General features: G+C 38.6%; 1 protein-coding gene across 2 annotated transcripts in view; it reads right to left on the bottom strand.

Moving 5' to 3' along the window:
- Positions 1-519: 519 nt before the first annotated feature.
- Positions 520-23,864, bottom strand: part of RAB27B (RAB27B, member RAS oncogene family) — a 167,645-nt gene continuing 144,300 nt past the window's right edge. For both annotated transcript variants that reach the window (XM_011949066.1, XM_011949057.1), the window contains 5 exons: positions 12,831-13,002; positions 11,116-11,201; positions 6,116-6,219; positions 2,389-2,512; positions 520-1,274 (listed from right to left, as the gene is read on the bottom strand). In XM_011949066.1, coding sequence (XP_011804456.1) covers positions 1,085-1,274; positions 2,389-2,512; positions 6,116-6,219; positions 11,116-11,201; positions 12,831-12,983 — 657 coding nt within the window. In that variant the 5' untranslated portion in view covers positions 12,984-13,002 and the 3' untranslated portion in view covers positions 520-1,084. The remainder of the gene's footprint in view (positions 1,275-2,388; positions 2,513-6,115; positions 6,220-11,115; positions 11,202-12,830; positions 13,003-23,864) is intronic.

Raw genomic sequence — 23,864 nt, 5'->3', positions numbered from 1 at the left:
TTTAGAGTTTCCAGTGCTTTTGTAAACTAAAAGGAAATCTGCAATAATTGTCACTTTTTGTTTCATATCACCATCATATTTTATCTAAAAAAAGTTTTCCTTGACTGCATTTTAAAAGAGATTTAATAAACCGTAACTGTTAATTTCTCCCTGTGACTATTTTATCAACATGTGCTAAGAAAAAATGAAATGTGAAGCTGAACACCAAACCGATTTCTAAAATTTTGTTTGAATTGGAAACCTCTGGAGTTCTCTGAATACCAGCTGATAATGTCAGCTTCTAATTGGCTTGAGTAAAATTTGGCTAAGTAACCCTTCCAGACATCTCTAACAGATACATTGAATTTCAGCTGTACAAATGCCAATTTCTCATACTTTCAGTTTTTTCCCAGGGTATTTGTCTTGTACTTTGTCATTTACAGTCCTGTTCTTGTCAATGTGCTATATATTAAAAATATAAAGATGGCATTATGACACTATCTCCTGCATTTTAGCAGAAGTGTGACATTTACCTATTTGTAACCTTATCAGTAATCTATTCATTCTAGTACAGCTTATTGGGTGTACACAGTATGTCATTCTTAATTAGCCAAATAGAATTCTTCATTGTGTATCCATTTTTAGTTAGTACGTTTTCCCCAATGCAAATCTAAAAGTATACATCTGATTCAATATAAGAAGTAAATTCAACCTTTTAGAAATTCTTGCTTCTGTGTTCTCCCTTTAGTAGCCCACCCTTTTCTCCAATGTGACAGGTAACTTGTTCTGATTTAAAACTCACTGATATTTCTTCTTCTATGTTGTCTTATATACTCATTTTCTCTATAAGAAAAACAAATTGAGTATCCGTGATGATGAGATCACATTTGGGAAATCTTTGATCTTGTTTGAAAGGATCTGGGGGATAACTAGTCAATTCTTTCCAACACTGTTGACTATTCTGGTTTCTTAAAATAGATTTTCTGGCAGAAAAAGAAAGACATGCCATTGTGCATGGTTTACTCAACGACAATTGTGTGGTTTGTCATTGTTTATAAAAGTAATATTTTGGTGGGGTTTTTAATGTTCAGTTTCTATTTAGAGTCTAGCAGACACATTTCTTCTCTGGTGGCTTTTCCCCATCCAACTTTCCAGAATTTCCACCATTGACAGTATCGGGGATTTGTGTCTTCTCCACACACTGTTCCATTCGCTTCATGATTAAGTCCAAAAGGGTTTCTACAGCTTTCTCCACATTCTGTCCAGTTGCTGCACTTGTTTCAAAATATGGTATGCTAGCATAGAAAGGATGACAAATATTTTTGAGAGAAAGAAATCAGAACAGATACAGCGAGATTTACAAGTGAATCACACATGCAAAAACGGCTGGCTGAGAGATTGTGAAATAATTATGGTTTTGCTGGCTAAGTTGGAAAGCATCCTTGTTTTTTCCTCAGTGAGTAAAAATTGGTGAGCTGCTCTTTAGTATGATAATAACCAGTTTTATGGGCAAGGAAATTGATGCAAGAGGTAGTCAGGAAGTTGAAGCCAAGGCATTATCACTGCTTAAAAAAATTAGGAGGGGAAAAACACCCTCTGATCAATAAAACTACTGACCAACATTACTATTAAAATACTGCTTCCCTTCCACTCAATTATCTGGAAATGTGTTTTAAAAATAGGTATGCATTGAATAAGGATATTCATGTGAATACAGTCAATGTTTATTTGGATTTAAAAGTTTCAAGAAGACATGTAAATTGTACAGCTTTCAGAGAGAATTCTTCCATAAAAAATTGGCAGATATGATAAAGCTACTTTAAATTTAAAAAATAATGACAGATTCTGCCAAGGAAGTCAATTTACAATTACATGGGGGTGCTGTTTCTGGTTTTTTTTTTTTTTTAGCTGCCATTCAAGCTCAGCTGGGATAAAGACCACATTTTCATGCCCATGTCAGGGATTATTCCTTAGAGTTTTACATCTATCGATTGAGAGGCAGAAGAATACAGTGTTTAAGAGCATGAGCTTTGATCTCAGACTGCCTGGATTGAGTTTAAGCTCTGCCTCTGCATTAACTCACTGCATGGGGTGGCCTTCCATCAGTTACTTAATCTCTCTGTGACTCAATTCTTATATATAAAATGGGATAACTCTAGCTATGATGGGTCAAAGTAAGTTAATGTCTAGGAACTGTTGGTAGCACATTATAGGTATACAGTAAATGTTAGGTGCTCTTATTATTAAGTAATTTATTAATACATCACACATATCTTGCTTAAAGATTGTTTTAATCCAGGTGCTGTTCTTGGTTAAGGGGATTTCTTCTAATATCAATCTAATGTCTCTGCTCCATTTGCTGAAAAGCAATGTGCAAAGTCACATGCCATCTCAGTGTAACTGACTTACCCATATTTGTCAGCCAGTTCCCGAGCTTGCCGTTCATTGACTTCCCTCTGGTCTGGTAGGTCTGCCTTGTTACCAATTAATACTATATCTGGATTTTCACAATAAGCATTTGCTTGCAGTTGGCCTTGCAAAGAAAGCAGATGGAACCAGCAAGTTATTGATAAATAAGTGATATGAAATGACTGCTCATATTCCAGATTCCTGATCTAATTGTTCATCTCCAGTGTGGTTGCTCACTAGTTATATTAGCCAAGTTACTTCCTCTTCCCAGTCACAATGTGCTTATCTATTAAATGGAGATAAGATCCTACAAATTGCAGATTATGAAGGGGACTAATAATATATATGAAATACCTGTATTAATACCCAACATTTAGTAAATGTTAGGTGCTTTTATTATTAAGTAATTCATTAAAACATCACATATGTTCCTTTAGAAGATCTTTTTAATCCATGTGCTATTCTTGCTTAAGGAGATTTCTTCCAATAATATATATGAAGCACCTGTGTCAATATCAAACATTTAGTAAATGTTAGGTGCTTTTATTATTAAGTAATTCATTAAAACATCACATATATTCCTCTGGAAGATCTTTTCAATCCATGTGCTATTCTTGGTTAAGGGGATTTCTTCTAATAATATATATCAAGTTGCTAGCACATAGTGAGTATTCAGTAAATATGGAATACAACTGGGAAATGCTCTCTGAAATGGCCATAACTACTTCACACCATTTGTTCCTGAAATATAGGTGGAGGTAAATAGAACATGATTTTTAAGTGGATAAATTTGCTTTTTCCTTTAGGAAGTTGCTACCTTTCCTTTCCCTAATCTTTGAAGTGATGATTTATAGTGTGGAACATTTTTTAATCACTACGAATTCATGTAGAAACAATTTTAAGACAAGTAACTTGTTTTTCTCTTTTCTCCAAAAACATTATGTGTGGGGGGAGGGGTGAGGAGAGAAAGAGAGAGAAGAAGGAAGGAAGGAAGGAAGGAGGGACGGAAGGAAGGAAGGAAGGAAGGAGGGAGGGAGGAAGGAGGGAGGGAGGGACGGAAGGAACTTTAGTGAAGTTAAAGATGTGCTGAGATTCACTTCAATATGAGCAATGGGCAAAACCAGAGACCACACACAGGGAGGGAATGGAGGGAGAAAGGGAGGGAGGGGTGAGGAGGGGAGGGAAGGGCAGGTCAGGGAAGGAAGTGAATAGTAAGAAAAAAAGGAAAAAAATATAAGAAACCTGTCAAGCTGTGTTTTCAAGGTTATAGAGGCTGCTCTAATGTCTATCATAAGGCAAGCTGTGTGCTACCTTGCCGAGACTGGAGGAAGAAGACAAAGAAAGGCTTACTCTGTAACACCAATCACTTGGGTGTTAAAATTAAAGTGTTATTAGGCATGACAATTAATTATCTTAAATCCCAGCAATATCCTCCTGGAGATGTTTAAAAACATGGGAGACTCTCATCTGCCTTGAAAAAGGATAAACAAACCATTCTCTGAAAGAATTTAATAAGCTTATTATCTCCTTGCCTCCTCAGAATCTAATGCTACCACCAAAATTTGGGTAAGGAAATACAGTATTAAATGGAAATAAAGGACAGATCCTAAGATAAGCATTCATTTGGAGAGGCAATTATGAAAGTCAGAATTTGTTTCCCCATTGATTACAAGGTTATTGAACCCACACTGAGAGTGGTTCTATATAATTATTATATAGAATAGTGAATTATATACAAAATATATTATCAATTTTGCATAATATGTAGTGATAAGAAATGTATCTATTTTGAGCATCTACTGTGTGCCAGGCACTCACCCAGGTGTGGCATATTGCATTGAAATAAAATGGAAAAGTCTGCACTTTCATAAGAGCTTACATTCTAGTAGTAGAAAGCATCAAAAACACAAGTAAACCAAAAACACATCACATCATATCAGGTGATGGCTGGGACTGAATGAACTCTAAAACGTGTTGAGGGGATATAGAGTGACGAGTACTATTTCTGATGGGGTGGTCAGTCAAGAGACAAATAAGGTTTGGGTAAAACTTGGAGTGTAGAAATGGTATGGTTTGGATCCGTGTCTCATGTTGAAATGTAATCCCCATTGTTCGAGGTGGGGCCTAGTGGGAGGCAACTGGATCGTTGGGGAGGATTTCTCATAAATGGTCTAGCACCATCCCCTGGTGCTGTTCTCATGATAGTGAGTTCTCATTAGGTCTGGTTATTTAGAAGTGTGTGGCATATCCCCTTTTGCTCACTTGGTGCTCCTGCCATGTCAGATGTGCCTGCTTCCCCTTCAGCTTCCATCATGATTGTAAGTTTCCTGAGGCCTCCCCAGAAGCCAAGTAGATGCCAGCAACATGCTTCCCATACAGCCTGCAGAACTGTGAGCCAGTTCAACGTCCTTTCTTTATAAATTACCCTGTCTCAGGAATTTCTTTACAGCAAGGCAAGAATGAACTAACACAAAAAGTAAACCAAAAAATACATAACACATTATCAGGTGATGGCCATGAGTTATAAAGTGTGTTGAGGTGACACAGAGTGATAAGTACTATTTTAGATGGTGTGGTCAGTCAAGAAATAAATAAGGTTTGGCCAGAACTTGAAGGGAATGAAGCAACTAGCACAGGGCTGTAAATGGGAGAAGAGGAAACAAGATAAAGAGAATAGCAAGCTTTTCATATTGGGAATAGCATGGGAGCCAGTTTGGCTGAAGTCTAGTGAGCTTGGCCCGAGTAAGAGGGAACTAGGGAGGAAGCCCGGACATCATCACAGTGACCTTGCAGGTAAGTGAAGGACTCTGGATTTTATTCAGGGTAAGATGGAAAGTTACAGAAGGACTTTGAGCAGGAGAAAAACATGATCTAGTTTTTAAAAAATACAACTCTAGCTACAGATGGTCCAGACAAATCTGGAAATAAGAGCAGCCCCATAGGACGACTCAGCTGTCCTGCTACTTGTATATTCTGCTAGGATCAAAATTCTTATTTGTAATAAAAAATACAAATGAAATATGCCCTTTATTACTACATCATGTAAAACATAAAGGAAAATTCCAATACTTCTCTCCTGTGTTGATGTATGTCAATATGACTTTAGTAATTTATTAGGCAATATTTCAATTTGTATTATATCGAAGTTTTCACGGAGGCTGGAGATTTGTCTTTACACGGTTTCCTCACATTTGAACCATTTTTTATAAGTAAAATTCCCAAGCAAGCTGACTGACTAACACACTGTGCTGTGCCTCACCTTATCATTATGTGACTGGTTTGCTCTGGTTTCATGCCTAATTAACCCACTAGTGTTTAACACACCTTAAGTGCCAGTGTCCTCTCATAAAATACTGCCGATTTTCCCTGTGATCTCTCCAGGTCAAATGTAGTAGCTCACTTAGGTTTAAGAAGTCCTTCAAGATTTACTGGAAAGTGGAATTAAAGGCCTTTCAATGACAATAAAAAAGATCTTCAATACAAGTGGTGATAAAGCAACATAGACTTCCTCTAAAAATATCGAAGGAAAATACAATTCCAAGCTACCTAGGGTGGTGCACATAAAGGCCACCACTTTGAAGGTGATGCAGTGACACAGGCAATACTAAACTCGTGACTTTGAAAGTTCATCTGTGGTACCCAATCTAATTTCATTTTGCAAGACCAACAAGCACCTAGGGTAGTTGGGTCCCAAAGCGGCCAGTGCACATTACTCAGTCCCACTTACTCATCCAGTTTCTGACGTTTAAGAAGCTCTGTTGACTGGTGAGGTCAAACATTAATAAGAAGCCCATGGCATCTCTGAAAAATGCAGTGGTGAGACTCCGGAACCTGCCAAGGAAACACAGTGGGGTAGTTCTGAAAGTTAGTCCACATAACTTTGACAACAACACAAACAACAGTTTCCCTTTCAGGCATGAATTCTCCGTGGCTGGCCCTTATGGAATATCCTAGCGAAATGGGAATGTGAGCAGAGAGACTGCTGAAGAACGAAGAGAGAAGATATGGTTGTACATTTTTTTTTTAAGACCACTTCCTGGCTTTCTGATCTCACAGCACTTTATACACACAGTTTGTAACATTCAATCACGGATTTGCTTACACAGCTTCTTGGAATCTTTTTGGCTCGTGGGCATTTTGCGGTCCACAATTGAAATGTAAAACACTTTAGAGTGGGGACTTTAACTTATACTTTCCATCTTTCTTGTCTGTGCCCAGAAGAAAGCTTGGCACACAGTAGCCTGAAAATGAATGCCTGTGATGATATGAAGGAAACCGCAACTTGTTAGCTACAGGAACTGGAATTCTTTTGTAAGGAAAAATATTGACGACAAAACTCCTTTTAGAAAGCACTGTTTGGGGATAAAACTGAGCTTCAGGTTGGCATCTAGGATTCACGAGGAAAAGGAAGATGATTGAGGGACTGAGTGTAGGTCAGGACAGAAAAGAGACATAGTCATTGAGGAAAGGAGGAAAGAACTCTCATTTCTAATCAGGATTTTGGAGAATTTGCTCTTTCATGTGCAATGCAGTTTTTCCCTGCCTGGTCAGCTATCCATGTCCCCACCTCCGACCCCAGTCACCACCAACCATCTTTAGTGAAGTTAAAGATGTGCTGAGATTCACTTCAATACGAGCAATGGGCAAAACCAGAGACCACATACAGGGACCAGAGAAGGTTTTGAATTTGGCAATGGGTTTTTAGAAAGGCACACAACTTTGAACTAGAGATATGCTTCCTATCCTAAACGTTCTTCTAATTTTTGGTCTCCTATTTTAGCTAATTTGTAGATCCTTTGTGTTGGTTTCCTCTGAAGTCTACTCTTGACCCCTCTCACTCTATATACATTGACTGGAAAATCTTATCCCCTTCCCTGGCTCACTTGTAGCCTGTATGTTGAGAAGCCCAAAATTAGAGATCTAGAGGTTTCCTGCCTTTCACATTAGATGCCTAATTACTTGTTGGATACTTCCACCTGGAGGAAACTCAGGCACCTCCAACTTCATACATCCAAAACCAAACTGGCCACTCTTCCTAATTTCTTTTTCCATTTATACATCATCATCCTTCTGGTTGCCACGATCCCTTCCTCCTTTACCTGATGTCTACAGTTAACACATATCTTTTGACCTGCTCATTTCTGTCCATCTACTCTACCACTGCTCTGCTTCCAAACCCATTCTATCTCACCTGGACAACTTCAACAGCTTTCTCATTAGGCTTCCTGTGTCCAGTTTTGTTTGGGACCCTACTCCTATCACCATTCCATTTCTTCCCATAGATTATATCAATGCTCTACTAATGACATTTTTAATGATTAGACATCACTCGTAAGCTAATGTACAAACTCCTTACAAAGCTGGCAAGGTTCTGCAGGAAGTGATCTTTGTTCATCTATCCAGCTTCATCCCTTTGACTACCCACAGACATGCTGATCTTTTAGTTCTTAGAAAGCTCACTCTGCTCCCCTGGGCTTTCACACATGCTGGTCTTTCTGTGGGTTACCTTGTCTTAGTGCTTCCTTTTCTTCCTACCACTTCGTTGAGCCTGGATTGTACTCACTCATACATTGTGCGTGAGTACATACATAATGGTATCAGAAGAAATATCACTTTCCCAAGGGGCCTTCCCAACACTGCATGTGGGCTATGCACTCCTCCCGGTGGGCCTGCCTATGTCTTTGTTTTCCTGTTACTTTCCTAAGGCTCCATTGCAATTGTTTATTCATCCAAATTCTATCCTAGACTGTAAGCTCCAACGGTAAGGGAGCTGTGTTTGTAACTTGCTATCCATCATATTTTCATGGCTCAGAACATGGTATTTGCTCACTAAATATTTGTGAAGTTAAACAGTGCAAGAGAAAGAAAGAAACAGTAAAATATATGCAATTATTAAATATGTAAATAACTGCAACAGAGAATGATACTTTTCATATGAAAAGATGGGAGAAGAGATATTTTCACTGCTATTTATTTTCAAAGTAGGATTTGTTTATAAGGCATCATCATGATCTAAAAATGTAGAGCAGAAATACCAAAAAAATTTATTCAGTTTTTTCTTGTGGATTTGTTTCTACCATTCCTTGGAATCCCACAGAGATTATACTGCATTGATTGAATAGTTATCCCTCTTTGGAGACTAGCTGTACCCACAAAATTGTCTCCTACTTGACCATAATTGTGTCATGCCAGGAAAACTGCTCTTTGTTCTCTCCTTAAGTGTGTGTGTCTCATTTGAGGACAAGACTTTGTGTTATTTCCTCTCATTGCCCAGAGTGTATGACAAAGTTACTGAAAAGCATGCTTGCCATAGTGATCTGATTGGGGCAAACAATTTCTCCTCCATAGCAGCATGGATAGGACATGCTTGTTTCAGAGGAGTAACAGATATCCTGCTCTATTCTGTCCAGTATCTTTGATATCCCCCATTTCCCCCATGAGGAGACAAGTAATTCATTTCCAGCCTCCCCCACCCATCTCATTCTGTCTATTGAGTCAGCAGGGTGGAGGAACCAGTGAAACCATGTTCCAAAGAGTTAAAGAAACCAATGATGAACAGGAATTGAGTTTGCAGGATGGCAGATAAAGAAGGAAATAACTTGCTGAAACACTGAAACTCCCTCTGCTTATGAGATAAGTGAACTGGCTAAAATCGACTGGAACTGATATGGCTGACCGGAATCTGTACAGAACAAGCTTGCTAATGTCACAGCCTGAATTTCTACCACATGTTTCGTACTAACTCCCCTTGAATTTCCACATGTGACCCCTGAGATAGAATGCAGAGGTAAGTGCCCATGTCCAGGGACTTTCCAGCCCTCCCCTTTCCTTCCACGAATCACCTGTTAATCTCAGAACCCACCCCTTCCCCAACCTTTTCTAATAAAAATACTCTTCAAAAAGCCAGAACAAAAAGACAGATTTGAGCTTGACCCTCCTGTCTCCCTGCAAGTCGATTTGCAATAAAACCTTTCCTTTTCTCAAAATCCAGTATCATAATATTGGCTTCCAGCACATTGAGAGACGACCCCCTTTTGCTCCAGAACACTAGGATCACAGAAGAAACAGACCCCAAAGCCACATTATCACTCTTCCCCCTCACTGGGAATGAAGTCTGTACCCTGTATCCTTTAAGTTTCCATAAGGGCCATGCGTTTTCTCTTCCTTCCCATGATGTGACTTCTATCAATACCCATTATCTTACATGGATTGCACAGCCAGATGTCCTTAGGCACAGGGCTGAGGTGTGAAGCTTTGTTTATCTTGCTTAGCTACACCTTATATATACACAGAATGCAAAATTCTCAAGGGATGAATAACCCAAGTGTTCCGAAGGCTCCCCTGAGTATTCCCCATTTCCCCCCTAGAGCAGCTGCCTTCAGGGGACAGACAGAGAAGGCTGCCATCATGCAAGGCTGACATATTGTGTGCGAGGACATATGGGAACCACATTTTCTCATATTACTTCAAAAATGAATTAAAGTGCTCTATAAAACATACATCTTTGTGACAACAAAACTGACATATGAACAGAGATTCTTGTGAGGAATGGCTTCAGAGGAACCAGCAGTGTTGAAGGGTGTGTGTAAATGGAATTCACAGTCAAAAAAGCTAACAGAGAGGGCCCAGCACCTCTCCTGGCGTTTACACTCACTGAAAGCGAGAACACTTTGGATGCATTTCAAAGACGGAAGTGTTTACAAGCATAAGCATTCTAAGACATACGATGCAGGATTTGGAGGTATGTGCCTTCTAAATATCCTCTCTGCCAATTTTTTGCCACTTTTAATTTAATCTAATATTGAAAAGATTCATTAACTTGGGGTCTTTTGCACTTTGAAATCTTGGATCTTTTCTTTCTTTCTTTTTTTTTTTTTTTCATCTGACAATGGAATAGTACCTCCAGCTCTAAGGAATTAACACTACTGAGTATTAGCTTGGACACTGTACCAGAGACAATGCTGAAAAGCCAGGCAAGATCTCCACACCTGTAAAGATGACAATTTTGTTGGGGTGAGAAGGTTCCAAGTGAATCAGTGAACAACAGTTAAAGACAGAAATAGAATGTTCACTTTATGACAAGGTGGCATATAATTATTTTAGACCTTCAGGGTGAAATAACTGGTGTCTGCAGTAGTTCAGAGGAAAAGTGAGTTTGTTTCAGTTGGGATGTTCAGACAGGCTTCATAGAGGGGAGGAAATATGAGCTGGGCCTGGTACAAGGAGAGGATCAGAAAAAGTGGGAAAAGAGTAAAATATTCCAGCTGGAGGGCAATTGTTTATGATCAAAGTCTGAAAGGACAAAGCCAGTCGCACAACATGGGACAAAGAGGCTGTGTTGAAATAACAGAAAGAGACAAGGAAGATCTTAACACCCTTTCTTCAACTCCCTCTTCAAGTAGCACTTATAATGGCGTTAATTTCCCATCTTCATTCAACTAAATCCAGAGAACCTTTTTTTCTTCTAAAAAGTGCAAAGACAGTGCAGAACAAGAATCTTCAGAAAGATTTTTGAAAGTCTGATTTTTGAAATTCGTACCAACTGCACATGGTTACTGTGATTAATTAATTACAAATCATTTATTTTTATTTCTGGATACAAATGTCTATTTTGAAACCAGGAGAAGAGTGGCATATTATTTCTTTTTCAAATTCACATACAGCATTCATTTTAAAGTAAGTTTTTCTAAGCTATGTGTAGCTACAAATAAAGCAATTTACTATTACCGCTCTTGTCCCGCAGTGTCCCAAAGCTGAAGATGCACTTTAAATGCTTTCCCTGAAGATCCATTTGGTCCTTGTGCATTATAAACCTGAAAGATACAATGTTCATTAATTGAGGTTGCTTTGGATTTTGTCAATACTCAAATTCTCTGGGTTCACTCAGCATGTTTTTTCTCAATTACTATAATCAAAGTTCATAGTGCAGAATAAATATTTGCTCTATATTTTTTTTCCAGAATTATCACATGTACTCTCACTTGCAAATGTCAAGTGCAAGTATGATTTTCAGCACAGTTTAGGCATATTGCAAACTTAAATTAGACACCTTCTGTCATTTCCTCATGAGGCAGCAAACATCAGATTTAGGACCCAAGTTCTAGGTTCAAACACAAACTCTTCATTTAACCTCTTTGAGTCTTATTTTCTTATCTCTAAATTGAGATCCATAACCCCTTCCTGATTTACAAAGTTACTTCAAACTGCAAACTTCAGTCAAATCACAGATGTTAAAGCATTTTTTTAAAAAACAGTAAAGTGCTTTACAAATACCCAAATATCTTTTACTGTAAAATGGACTTTCAAAATGACTTAGCCATGAAATATGCACAGGATTTCTCAATAAGTTGACACAGGACATTTCAAGCCTTTCTTCACTAGTCATTTAGTCAAAGGCTCTTTTTAGGAAAGTTTAATTTTTTAAAAAATTCTAGCCTTTTTATTGTTTAAGCAAAGCCTAAAATACATAATATTTACTCAGTTTCCTTAAGTATAGTTTAGTGAATATGTTTTAAAGGGAAATTTCTGCAAGGACATACACCCAGACACTGGAAAGGAGAGAAGGCAGGAAAACCCTGAATGGGTTGTCAGGGAGTTTGCTAAGCCTACACAACCATGTATTGACTTTCAGATCAGGTCCAGCACAATATAAGAAACCATGATTCAACTTCCCAGGCAATGGCTTCCAATTACCATTTCTTTTGTTTTCTTTCCCAATTCTCAAGGAATGAGTAGATTTGTGACATCAGCTGGAAGCCACAGCCATCTTGGCAATCAAGGATACCCAGGGTGGCAGTAAATCTGGCTGAGCTTCTGTGCCTATGCTACACATCTCACATGTCACAATATCCTTATTCCTGTCAATAGCGTCTAGCATAGGAGAAGGAAGTGGTTGTGATTCTCACTTAAACTCCCTTATCTTGGAAAATAGCATGATTGGTGTCTCACATTCTGTTCATAAGAAGCCAGTGATTGATGGCTGAGTCTACACATAAATAAAAATGCAGCAAGAACTTAGAAAAAGCTCATGTTCCAGATATTTGCCAATCATACTTTTAACTTCTTTCTTAAGAGTGGGGAAATGATCACTTGCTCTTATTGAGGACTTCAACTCAGATCAGAGTTAATGTTTGTAGATTCTAATAATTCAAGTTTTGAAAGATTTCTTAAGAATTTGTAGAAAACACACTATACAAATCAGTAAAATATTGATTTGGATTTCCTTGTATACTTTGGGAGACAAGAGAGTGCCATTTAATACTTTTCTAGGAAAATGCTATTTATATTTGAAAAGTAGTAAATAATAGTCTAAAATAAATTAAAATGACAGGTTATTAATCTCATGTGACAAAAGAGACTCCAGTGCAATAAACATAGCTTCTTGATTCTTATTTTATATAGGGGGATGAGTGACAAGGTTAGCAGTACAATTAAAAACTCACCACACGTTTTTCCCGAAAGTCTATTCCTACTGTAGTGATGAATTTGGGATTGAATTTATTGTCTGTGTATCTATAAAGAAATGTTGTCTTCCCCACCCCTGAATCTCCAAGGGCCAGGAGTTTGATCAGATAATCATAGTCTCCATCGGTCATAGTGATGGTCTTGATCGGTCTGTATAGGAGAGGGAAAACAAGTATGTTTTGATTAAAGTTGATTTTCCTTTGCTTTATATCAAAATACAACATAAATTTAATTTTCAGGGTTAAAAAGTCGAATACTTCTATTCTGCCATATTCAAAATTGACTTGATCAAAGCAGCTTTAGGGGTGAAGGCACATCTAGTATTTTACTCAGTACAAATCTTTTTACATCATATCACCTCATATGGAAAAATATGCAAAATATCAGTTGCCACAGTGTATTAGTCTATTCTCATGCTGCTGTAAAGAACTGCCTGAGACTGGTAGTTTATAAAGGAAAGAGGTTTGACTCACAGTTCAACATGGCTGGGGAGGCCTCAAGAAACTTACAATCATGGCAGAAGGAGTCTCTTCACGGCGTAGCAGGAGAGAGAATGAGAGCTGAGCAAAGGGCAAAGCCCCTTATAAAACCATCAGATCTTGTGAGATCTCACTATCATGAAAACAACATGAGCAGCATAAGGGTAACTGCCCCCAGAATTAAATTACCCCCCACTGGGTCCCTCCCATGAAACATGGGGATTATGGTAACTACAATTCAAGATGACATTTGGGTAGGGACACAGCCAAACCATATCACACAGCAATAGTAGAACTTAAAGTAAAAAGTCATAGACTTGTGTTTTAAAACCAGTGCATTTGGGATTAGGAGGATGGTATTAGGAAAAGGAGAGAGTCACAGGGAACTGAAAACCCAGTTCAAGATGATGCAGATATCCTACAGAGAGACATCACTTATAGACAGATAATGGAAGAAAAAAGCAGAAGGATATGTTTTGCATCTATCCATGCAGGACGAGCCTTCTATATAATTTGTATACAAATTATTCCTTTTTAATTTAAAACATTTAACAACTGACATGACAAGCTGTAATCCTGTACTGGTAACACCGAGAATACCAGGACATGTATTTGAATGACACAATTACCTACTTGGTGAATTATCCCCTCTTGAGTTGAGCAAAATAATTTACTGCTCAGTACAACTTCCTGAATCATGGGCTATATTAATAGAAATGGGTCATATCTCATGTGAAGGAAGGCCTATGCAGATTTTTCTAGAATGCAAAGGTTTATCTCAGTATTATGTGAGAGGGAGGAAGACTTCCCCACTTCTGAAGATCCAGAAAACACTGTATTCTTTAAGCATTCTGGGATAATTAAAATTACATTTCAACAACAGCCTATTCTATGGACATGATATGGTTAGGCTTTGTGTCCCCACCCAAATCTCATCCTGAATTGTAATCCCCATAATCCCCGCATGTCAAGGGAGAGGCCACGTGGAGGTAATTGAATCATGGGGGTGGTTTCCCCATGCTGTTCTCATGATAGTGAGTGAGTTCTCACAAGATCTGACGGCTTTATAAGGGGTTCTTCCCACTTTCGCTATCTCTCTCTCTCCAGCTGCCTTGTGAAGAAGATGCCTAGCTTTCTCCTCACCTTCCGCCATGATTGTAAGTATCCTGAGGACTCCCCAGTCACGCTGGACTGTTAGTCAATTAAACCTCTTTCCTTTATAAATTACCTAGTCTTGGGCAGTTCTTTAGAGCAGTATGAAAATGGACTAATACAGGACATATCTAAAATTACTAGATAATTCTAATAAATTTTTATGTGTAAAAAAATTGGTACATGTACATGTACAAAAAATTAAAACAATTTTTTTGTTTTTATATTGTTACTTTAGTCACCTATCAAAACTGAAAACTTTTATGTCTTTGGGTAAATAATGATGAAGAATAGAATGAGGTACTCATCAAATAATCCGGTATCATTATATCATTTGGAATATTTGCATTGCTTTACATTATACTTTATTATGAATGTATGTTTCTTTCGTGAATTAATGCTTTTTGAGGTAGGATGTTTTTAAAGTTGCAAATTCATACTTTTGCTCTAAAGCTTTCCTGCCGTATAACACACTTTCTTCACTAGTAGAGCTCTCTGGATGGATTTTTGCTGACCATCGGTGTTCTCTTTAAAAAAAAAAAAAAAAAAAATCTAGACAAAGAATAATCATTTCTTAGGAAGAGATCCATAGCACCCATCAAGACCAGTTTTCCTTAATAAAAGGATACATGTCTCAATTATTGCCATGAAGGATACACATGTCTCAATTATTCCAATATAGACATTGGAAAATGTCTATATTGTGTGACTGCATAGAATTGACTGGCATCGACCTTCCCTGGCTTAGGTGATCCTCCCAACTCAACCTTCTTGGTAGCTGGGACTACAAACACATGCCTCCAAACCTGGTTATTTTTGTGTGTATTTTTTGTATAAATGGGGTTTCACCATGTTGCCCAGGCTGGTTTCAAACTCCTGGGCTCAAGTAATCCACCCTCTTCAGCTTCCCAAAGTGCTGGGAAGACATGAGCCACCACACCCAGCCTGGTAAAATATTTTACCAGGACTGTATCACTGAATATGTTGCTGCTCTTATTCTTACTTGCTGCTCTTGGTCAACCCAAATGGGTAGCTAGAGGAGTTTTCTGCTGAAGTGGTATGAGTTCCCCCAACACTTAAGGTCTGTTATCACCATCACTCTACCTTTTTCCCTCTTCCCCTAAACTTGCTCATGTAAAACTATTTTGGAAGGTGATAATGTTTGTCATTTCACCAATAGAACTGGATGAAACTGTTAATTTTCAGAAAAAAAGACAGTGCTTAAATTTATTCTAAGATATTAGTAACTAAAGCCAAATTCTTCCCTAGGCAAAAGCCTTAATTTTTTTAGCAGAGTTTTTGGGGTGGGTGTGTGAAATTGAAGACACTAGATTCTGTGGCTCCCTGAAAAAATGAAAAGAATGGAGTCAATAAGACACATCTACATACTTTATAATTTTGCTTAAAGTTAACTGTTTTTTTTTTTTGGCAAATGTGTGTGTATGCATGCTTGACAGTCTCAAGAAATGCTAAGTCATGAGCAAATCTAGTTAAATGTCTTCAATACATAGTGTTAGGCCCAAAGATGAAAATTTTAAAAATGGAAGTTCTAGTCTAGCTTCTGACAAGGTATGAATTTACTTAAAAGTGAAATAAGGATGTGAGAAAATACAATGTAATTTTGCAAGATAGAATGATTAATTGATAAATGAGTCAAATCCTGATTGTGTTTTCAATTCAAACAAAACAGTGTCTTCATGGACTGCAGTGATCCAAGAAGACTGCAGAGGAAGGAAAATTTGCATTTAACCTTATAGCATGGAGGGGAATTAGACATGAGGAGAGGAGATACAGGACCATGGCATGAGAGATTACTTCCCACTTGTAGAATGAGAATACTACCACTTGCCAACTGCATGACCTATCATGTTTTCCTGATTGGCAGGCAGACTGTTCTCTGTTGTTTGCACATAAACCTGCCTGGGGCAGTACTGGTGCTACCTCCTAGTCAAAGTCTAATCCAGAGTGAACAATCCAGGCTATCACAAATCAGTTCCACTGTGGCCCACACGGCCTCTTTGCTATAAGTGGGTGCCGGACACTTTGTGACATTTAACACAAATTCCACCTGAAATGAATGCAAAGCTTGGCACTGTGGAAAAATCTCTATTTTTCCATAGGCTATTTGACATATTAAGCTAGGTATGAGATAGTTCACTTCTAAGCTTCTTTCAAAAATGAATTTTACTTCTTATTTTTTATATCACTACTCTCCTCTCTCTCTCTGTCTACCTCTCTCAACACACACACACACACACAGACACACACACAGTATTTGGCTCAGCTCCTCTTTTTATTATTATGTGATTTTTTTGAATCCTAAAATCATATAGCCTCAACATTCTATTGTTGGTTGTTTGCATGGCAAATACACTCTAAAAAAAAGTCTTGGCAAACTTTCCTAGAACTGGGCTAAAAAAATGATGTGGGAAGGATCAAAAGGCTGACAAGTTTAACCTTTTGTTTATTCCTGCACAGTGGCTGATGGTCTTGCTGGTTCTTGGTTCTGTGGATATAAAAGGGAAGAAAAGGTCAGAAGACTACAGTGTTTCCGGAAATGCCTCTCACTCAGTCCTTATCGTGGTGTCACAAGCTGTACCACAAGAACCAGGAGGACTTTTAGATACAGAGGAGCACTTCATGGGAAGGCGAGGGGCTAAAAAGAGTAGGGAAAACAACTGAAATGTATCACCCCCATGAGGCTCTGTTTAATGAATAATTGTAAAGGTAAAAAGGAACCCAAGTAATCAGGCAGTGTAGCCCCTCAATGTTTGGACGATAAGTCACATGCAGAGAAGGAAAATCCAAGATTATTATTATAATTTGAAATACAGTGTGTTAGATAGAAACAAGGTAGGAATATTTTTATTTTATTTGAAAAGGGAATTTTATCCTGGATATACGCAGAAACAGAATTTCCATAGCTAGAATATCTCAAACGAAGTTGCCCAAGGATTCACTCTTCCCCGCTCTACCTCTCAGCTCCCGCTATTTTTATTTAATGTAAGTTCCATTACAGCAGAAACTTGATCTCTTTTGTCTACTGCTGAATTCACAGAGCTCAGCTCAGTGGCTGTCATATAGTAGGAGCTCAACACATATTTGTTGAGTGTATAAATTTATTTAAGCTATCTGCAGCCATGCAAATGTCATGATTAATGAAATTAATCTCATGAGCCATTTGTGGAAGAGGTATGCATCCGAGTGCAAGGACTTGGAGTCTCCCTTCTTATCAGTGAGGTGAGTGTTTAGATTAAAGGATCACTGTAGTGCTTTCCAGGTCTGGCTTCCTGAGCTCATTTTTCTTTTCTTTTCTCTTCTTTCTTTTTTTTTTTTTTTTTTAGACGGAGTTTCATTCTTGTTGCCCAGGCTGGAGTGCAATGGCGCCATCTCGGCTCACCGCAACCTCTGCCTCCTGGGTTCAAGCAATTCTCCTGTCTCAGCCTCCTGAGTAGCTGGGATTACAGGCATGTACCACCACGCCCAGCTAATTTTGTATTTTTAGTAGAGACGGGGTTTCTCCATGTTAGTCAGGCTGGTCTTGAACTCCTGACCTCAGGCGATCTGCCTGCCTCGGCCTCCCAAAGTGCTGGGTTACAGGCATGAGCCACTGCGCCTGGCCCCTGAGCTCATTTTTCTCTTAAGTTGCACAAGAGTACAAAACGTTCTCAAAATAGAATATTTATATCTTCAGAGGAATAGTTTCAAATAACATGAGAAAAGGCAAAGCACAGAGCAACTGCATTCAAAAGTGAAATTTGTGCTGGCAGAGAACACATAAAGCTGTTAATTGAATAGGTCAGGGCTCAGAGAACTGGGATCCTCTGTATAAGCATCAATTTGCCATCTAACATACCCTCATTACTACCTCTTATTTGCATGGCATTTTGCATGGCTCTGAGGATATACTCCTTGCTCGCCAGTGAGGAGCTTGGCAAATGCTACAGTTAGGTATTGATGGCTACTCCACATTTGGAATTACCCAAACAAACTTTGGTGCTCTTCGCCAGTGTACTGGATAATAATCTCAAGAATGCCTTGACAAGCTATGAACCTGTGACTTTAACGTATTAAATTAACAGAAACCAACTAAATTATTATTATTTTTTTTTGAGACAGAGTCTCACTCTGTCGTCCAGGCTGGAGTGCAGTGGCCCAGACAAGGCTCACTGCAGACTCCGCCTCCCAGGTTCACCCCATTCTCCTGCCTCAGCCTCCCAAGTAGCTGGGACTACAGGTGCCCACCACCACGCTCGGCTAATTTTTTGTATTTTCAGGGGAGACGGGATTTCACCGTGTTAGCCAGAATAGTCTCTATCTCCTGACCTCGTGATCCGCCCACCTCCACAACTTAAATATTCTTAAGGCACTTCGGAAAGCTCAAAATAGTAGGCAGATAAGGTATCAGTGATATTTCTTTGCATTCCGTGTACAAAGTGTCAGTAAAATAAAGCTGTCAAGCATAAGATATTGATTGACTATGAAATACTCGTTCCCGTAACCACATTTATGCCCTGAAGTTTAGAATTAAACTATGGGTGGCTAAAGTACTCTAAGTACTAAGTCAGGTAGACCTTCTGACTACCAAGAGAACAGAAGGCATGTTTCTGAGGGAAGGGGAAGTTTCTTTAGTGTATTTTCTTTGGTTCTATTAGGAAGGCAGTTAATTTTTATTTCAACTCTACTTAAGGATTATTTAGAATTAATTGATGAGTGCCTGCATGAAAGATTTCAGATCACAATTGAAAACATAAATTAACATCAACCAAAAAATTACTTTTTCTCTAAATAACATATTTGCCTTTGGCTTAGTTTAGTTGCATATTTTGAAACTATAGGAATGTTCTTTCACTTTTTATTGAGGAAAGTTTCAAACATATACTAAGTTTGAGAGAATAGTATAATCAATTGCTCACCTTCTAAGTTATCAATATATAGCCATTCTTCTTTCATCTGCCCGATAACTTTCCACCTACCAGATTATTTCGAAGCAAATGTCAGACATGATAATGTTTTTTCATAAATAATTTAATACTTATCTGTAGAACAAGAACTCTCAACCTTACCACGATTGGCATGGTATATATCTACAGAGAAGGTTATTAAGTTGACTTTTTAAGAATTAGATACGTCTGAAATCATGTGTTAATGATGTTTTAACCTATATTTCACTTACAACAAATCAAAGTCAAGTATGTTTTCATATATTTAATGGCTTTTCAATTTATTATTTTGAATTTTCTAGATGTAAAACCGTATCCTTTCTTAATAGAGCTTTAAGGTCTTCCTCTTAAATTCGTATGCTTCCTTTGTTTTTTCTTATACACGTTCACTGGCCAATACCTCTATCATAAAATTAAAGAGTAGCAGTGTGGAGTGTGTTTCTTTGTTTCTGATTTTAGTTGAAAATGTTTTTAGCATTTTCCCATTAAGCAACATGCTGGCTGCTTTTAACACGAGTGGATGTTAAATATGTTGATTTAACTTTCTTCCTCTAAGGAGAAAAATCTTCTGATTTTAATGGATTTCCTTATGTAGGAATATCATCTTTATATTTCTGAAATAAATTTTACTTGTTCATGATGTATCATTTTTAATGTGCTATTGGGTTCTGTTTTTCATATTTTATCTAATTTTAAAAATTGGTATTCATCAGTAAAATTTGTCTTGTTTTTGAAACAATCTTTGGTTTTGACCTTTGCATTATATTAACTTCGTAGAATGTAAAATGTTTCCATCTTTTCTGTGCTCTGAAATAGTTCATGTATTCTTGGGATTATCTGGTTTTTAAATGTTAGAAAGAAATTCTATGTAAAACCACGTTGTCCTGGTGATTTTGTCTGGGACTGTTTTCTGAATTATCTTCTGTTTTATTTGGTAATTGGTCCATTTAATTCTGTTTTTTCTTAGGTCAGTTTTGTAAAGCTGAAATTTTGTAGAATATTAACCATTTCATCTAGGAATTCAAATGTACTTATATGGAGTTGTACAAACTATTTTCATATGATTTTTAAAATTCCCTCTGTTTTGATACTTATTTCCTACTTGACATTTCTAATTCTATATATTTGTACCTATTTGTGGAAGACTTTGGAAAACAAAGCACCAGTGTTATTTCTTCAAGAGTTTATTTTTATTAATAATATAGCCTAGGTCATTAATTCTATTTCCTACCACCATTCACTTTTCGCTTAGAGTGTCCCCTTCAGCACTACTCTTATCTTCTAAATTTAATCACACCCACAATTCTGCTGTCCATGAGTTCTCGCACTTCTCCAGTTTTACTCCAGTTTCTATACACCAACTAATAGACAAGTACTGTGAGGTTAATTTCTAGTGAACCTTGAAAATCTGGACATGAATTTGCTAACACCCACATTTGCTCAAGGAACATTCTTGCTGGGAACTGTGACGCTTGTCAATAATGTTTTATAGTCAGTGTTGGGAAAGGACTTTTCCCTGATCTAAGACATTTTGCCTGAATTGAATGTGTTTTTAAATCACTGTTTACTAATATTGATCAATTCAGATCAATGCTTGTCATGCATTTCCCTGCTACAAATGATTACAACTCAGCAGGACCCAGACCAGCACAAAGCTATTTTGTTCCCAGGTGCAGAACAATATTGTCAGATCCTCCAAATGGATTCCATTTGAGAACAACATGAAAGCAAAGGGCTAGTATTATCCCTGAAGCTCACATACACCCATGGATAGAAAGTGAATCCCTAATTAATATATCCTTTAGAACACTGTTTTGCAGATAAGACCCAAATCTCAGGGTTAGTTAAAACAATTTAGGCTTTTGTCTTCAGGTGAGTAAATGATCAGGAGGAACAAAACAGTACTACACAAATTTGCTGTTTCAGATTCAGAGAAGACTTTGCGAGATTGTGTTTATGGGCTATAAGTAATTGAGAAACATTTAAAAATGCTGATAGCCTAAAATACCTCTTAATAAAAACAGAGAGTTTAGTTTGTGACCAGCCTGGCCAACATGGTGAAACTCCGTCTCTACTAAAAATGCAAACATTAGCCAGGCATGGTGGCACACGTCTGTAATCCCAGCTACTCAGGAGGCTGAGGCAGGAGAATCACTTGAACCCGGGAGGCAGAGGAGGTTGCAGTGAGCTGAGATCACACCGTTGTACTCTAGCCTGGGCAATGAGAGAGAAACTCCATCTCAAAAAACAAATAAACAAGCAAACAACAACAACAACGAAACAGAGAGTTTAGAATGTCACATCCTTCTTGGAAACATAAATGATAAATATGTGCAATGCCAAAGCGTGCCCAGGGTTATGCTGAGGGCTAGGTGTACTGGACCTTTCTTGCATTGCTATAAAGGAATACCTGAGACTGGGTAATTTGCAAAGAAAAAAGGTTTCATTCGCTCATGGTTCTGCAGGCTTTACAGGAAGCATGGTGCTGGCATTTGCTTGGCTTCTGGGGGAGGCCTCAGGAAGATTACAATCATAGTGGAAGGCAAAAGGGAAGCAGGCACATCATATGGTAAAAGCAGGAGCAAGCCACACACTTTTAAATGACACAGCCAAGGTTCCTGACTGGGCGTCAGAAGTAGAACACCACACTTAATTAGTTCAAGCTGGTGGCCAGAATAAGAATTTAGAGGCATCTCCCCCAGTTCCTGACTGGGCGTCAGAAGTAGAACACCACACTTAATTAGTTCAAGCTGGTGGCCAGAATAAGAATTTAGAGGCATCTCCTCCACTTCGCATCTCTCCCACTTTTATTTTAATAAAATAAAAACTAATCTTGTGCGAACACACTATCACAAAGACAGCACCAAGCCATGAGGGAACCAACCCTGTGACCCAAACACCTCCCACCAGATCTCACCTCCAGCATTGGAAAACGCATTTTATATGCGATTTGGACGGGGACAAATCTCCAAACTATATCACTAGGTGTGTGCGCAGTTCCATGGGAAGCCACCAGTTTCTTTGGTAAGTACTTTGCGCTACTGAGGTTTGAGGTGGTGAGAGAGGCAGGCAAATTCTCGTTTTTTCTCATGGATTCCTATTGAGTCTTGCTTCCCCCATTTCATGTCCATCTTTCTTAGCTGCCCCTGGTTCTGCTAACTTCAGGTTCATAAGACACAAAAGCACCAGGTGGCCGGGCGTGGTGGCTCAAGCCTGTAATCCCAGCACTTTGGGAGTCTGAGGCAGGCGAATCACGAGGTCAGGAGTTTGAGACCAGCCTGACCAATATGGTGAAACCCTGTCTCTACTAAAAATACAAAAATTAGCCGGGTGTGGTGGCACGTGCCTGTAATTCCAGCTACTCGGGAGGCTGAGGCAGGAGAATCGCTTGAACCCGGGAGGCAGAGGTTGCAGTGAGCCGAGATAGCGTCACTGCACTCCAGTCTGGGCAAGAGAAAAAAAAAAAAAGCAAGCACCAGGCTTACAAAGACTGCCCAGCCAGCTCCTACAATTGCATAAGGTCTAATATGATTAATAATGCTATTGTTCAGTAGCACTCTGCAGTGGGAATAGCACAGCCAAGGTTGTTGACTGCATATTAGTAGTAGAACACCACACCTAATTGGCTCAATCTGGTGGCCAGAGATAAGAATTTAGAAGTATCTCTCCCACTTAGCATCTCTCCCACGTTTATTGTAATAAAACAAAAGCTTATTTTAACCAAAAACTCATTTTTGGTTGTTATTATGGTTAAAATAAGTTTTTAAACTTAAACCAAAAAAAGTGGGCTCCTCACCTCCTGCTCTTTCCTTTAAAGAGACTGTTCAGGCATTTGCCCAATACTTTAGTGTGACCCACAGCCTACTCCTTGTATACACTGCAGTTGCCACGTGCTACGTGCTCTTCTTGTTCTCTGTCTGACTCTTCATTCCTGCCTTGTGTGACCTGGGGATGAAGGACTGTCTCACTGACTCATCGCACCCTCCCTGCCCAGGATCTGTACAGAAAAACCTTTGAACTTGTTTCCTGTTATGGTGGTGCCTTGAATTTGTGCCTTCCATCAAAAATACGAGGAGCTGCCCCACATTGGGTTTTCTCCAGGACACCGAGGAGAAAAAATGGTTTGGCTCCCAGTGCCAGAATGATGGTCAGGCAGGCATAAAATGGACACAGGTCAGACAAGAGCCACCAGTGTGTCTGTCAGTATAAACATTACCTGTTTGAGGGATCCCCGCCTTTACTTCCCCTCCTGTCACAGTTAAGACAACTAGGCATCTGGCCTTCTGCCAGGTAAAAGAAGGATCCCTGCCAGGCGCAGTGGGTCAACCAGTAATCCCAGTACTTTGGGAAGCCGAAGCGGGCTGATCACCTGAGGTCAGGAGTTTGAGACCAGCCTAGGCAACATGGTGAAACCTGTCTCTACTGGAAATACAAAAAA

This window comes from Colobus angolensis, unplaced genomic scaffold, assembly GCF_000951035.1.
Source record: "Colobus angolensis palliatus isolate OR3802 unplaced genomic scaffold, Cang.pa_1.0 Scaffold108, whole genome shotgun sequence".
Classification (NCBI taxonomy): Eukaryota; Metazoa; Chordata; class Mammalia; order Primates; family Cercopithecidae; genus Colobus; species Colobus angolensis.
Note: the sequence above shows the minus strand (reverse complement) of the source record. Positions and strands in the feature narration are given on the sequence as shown.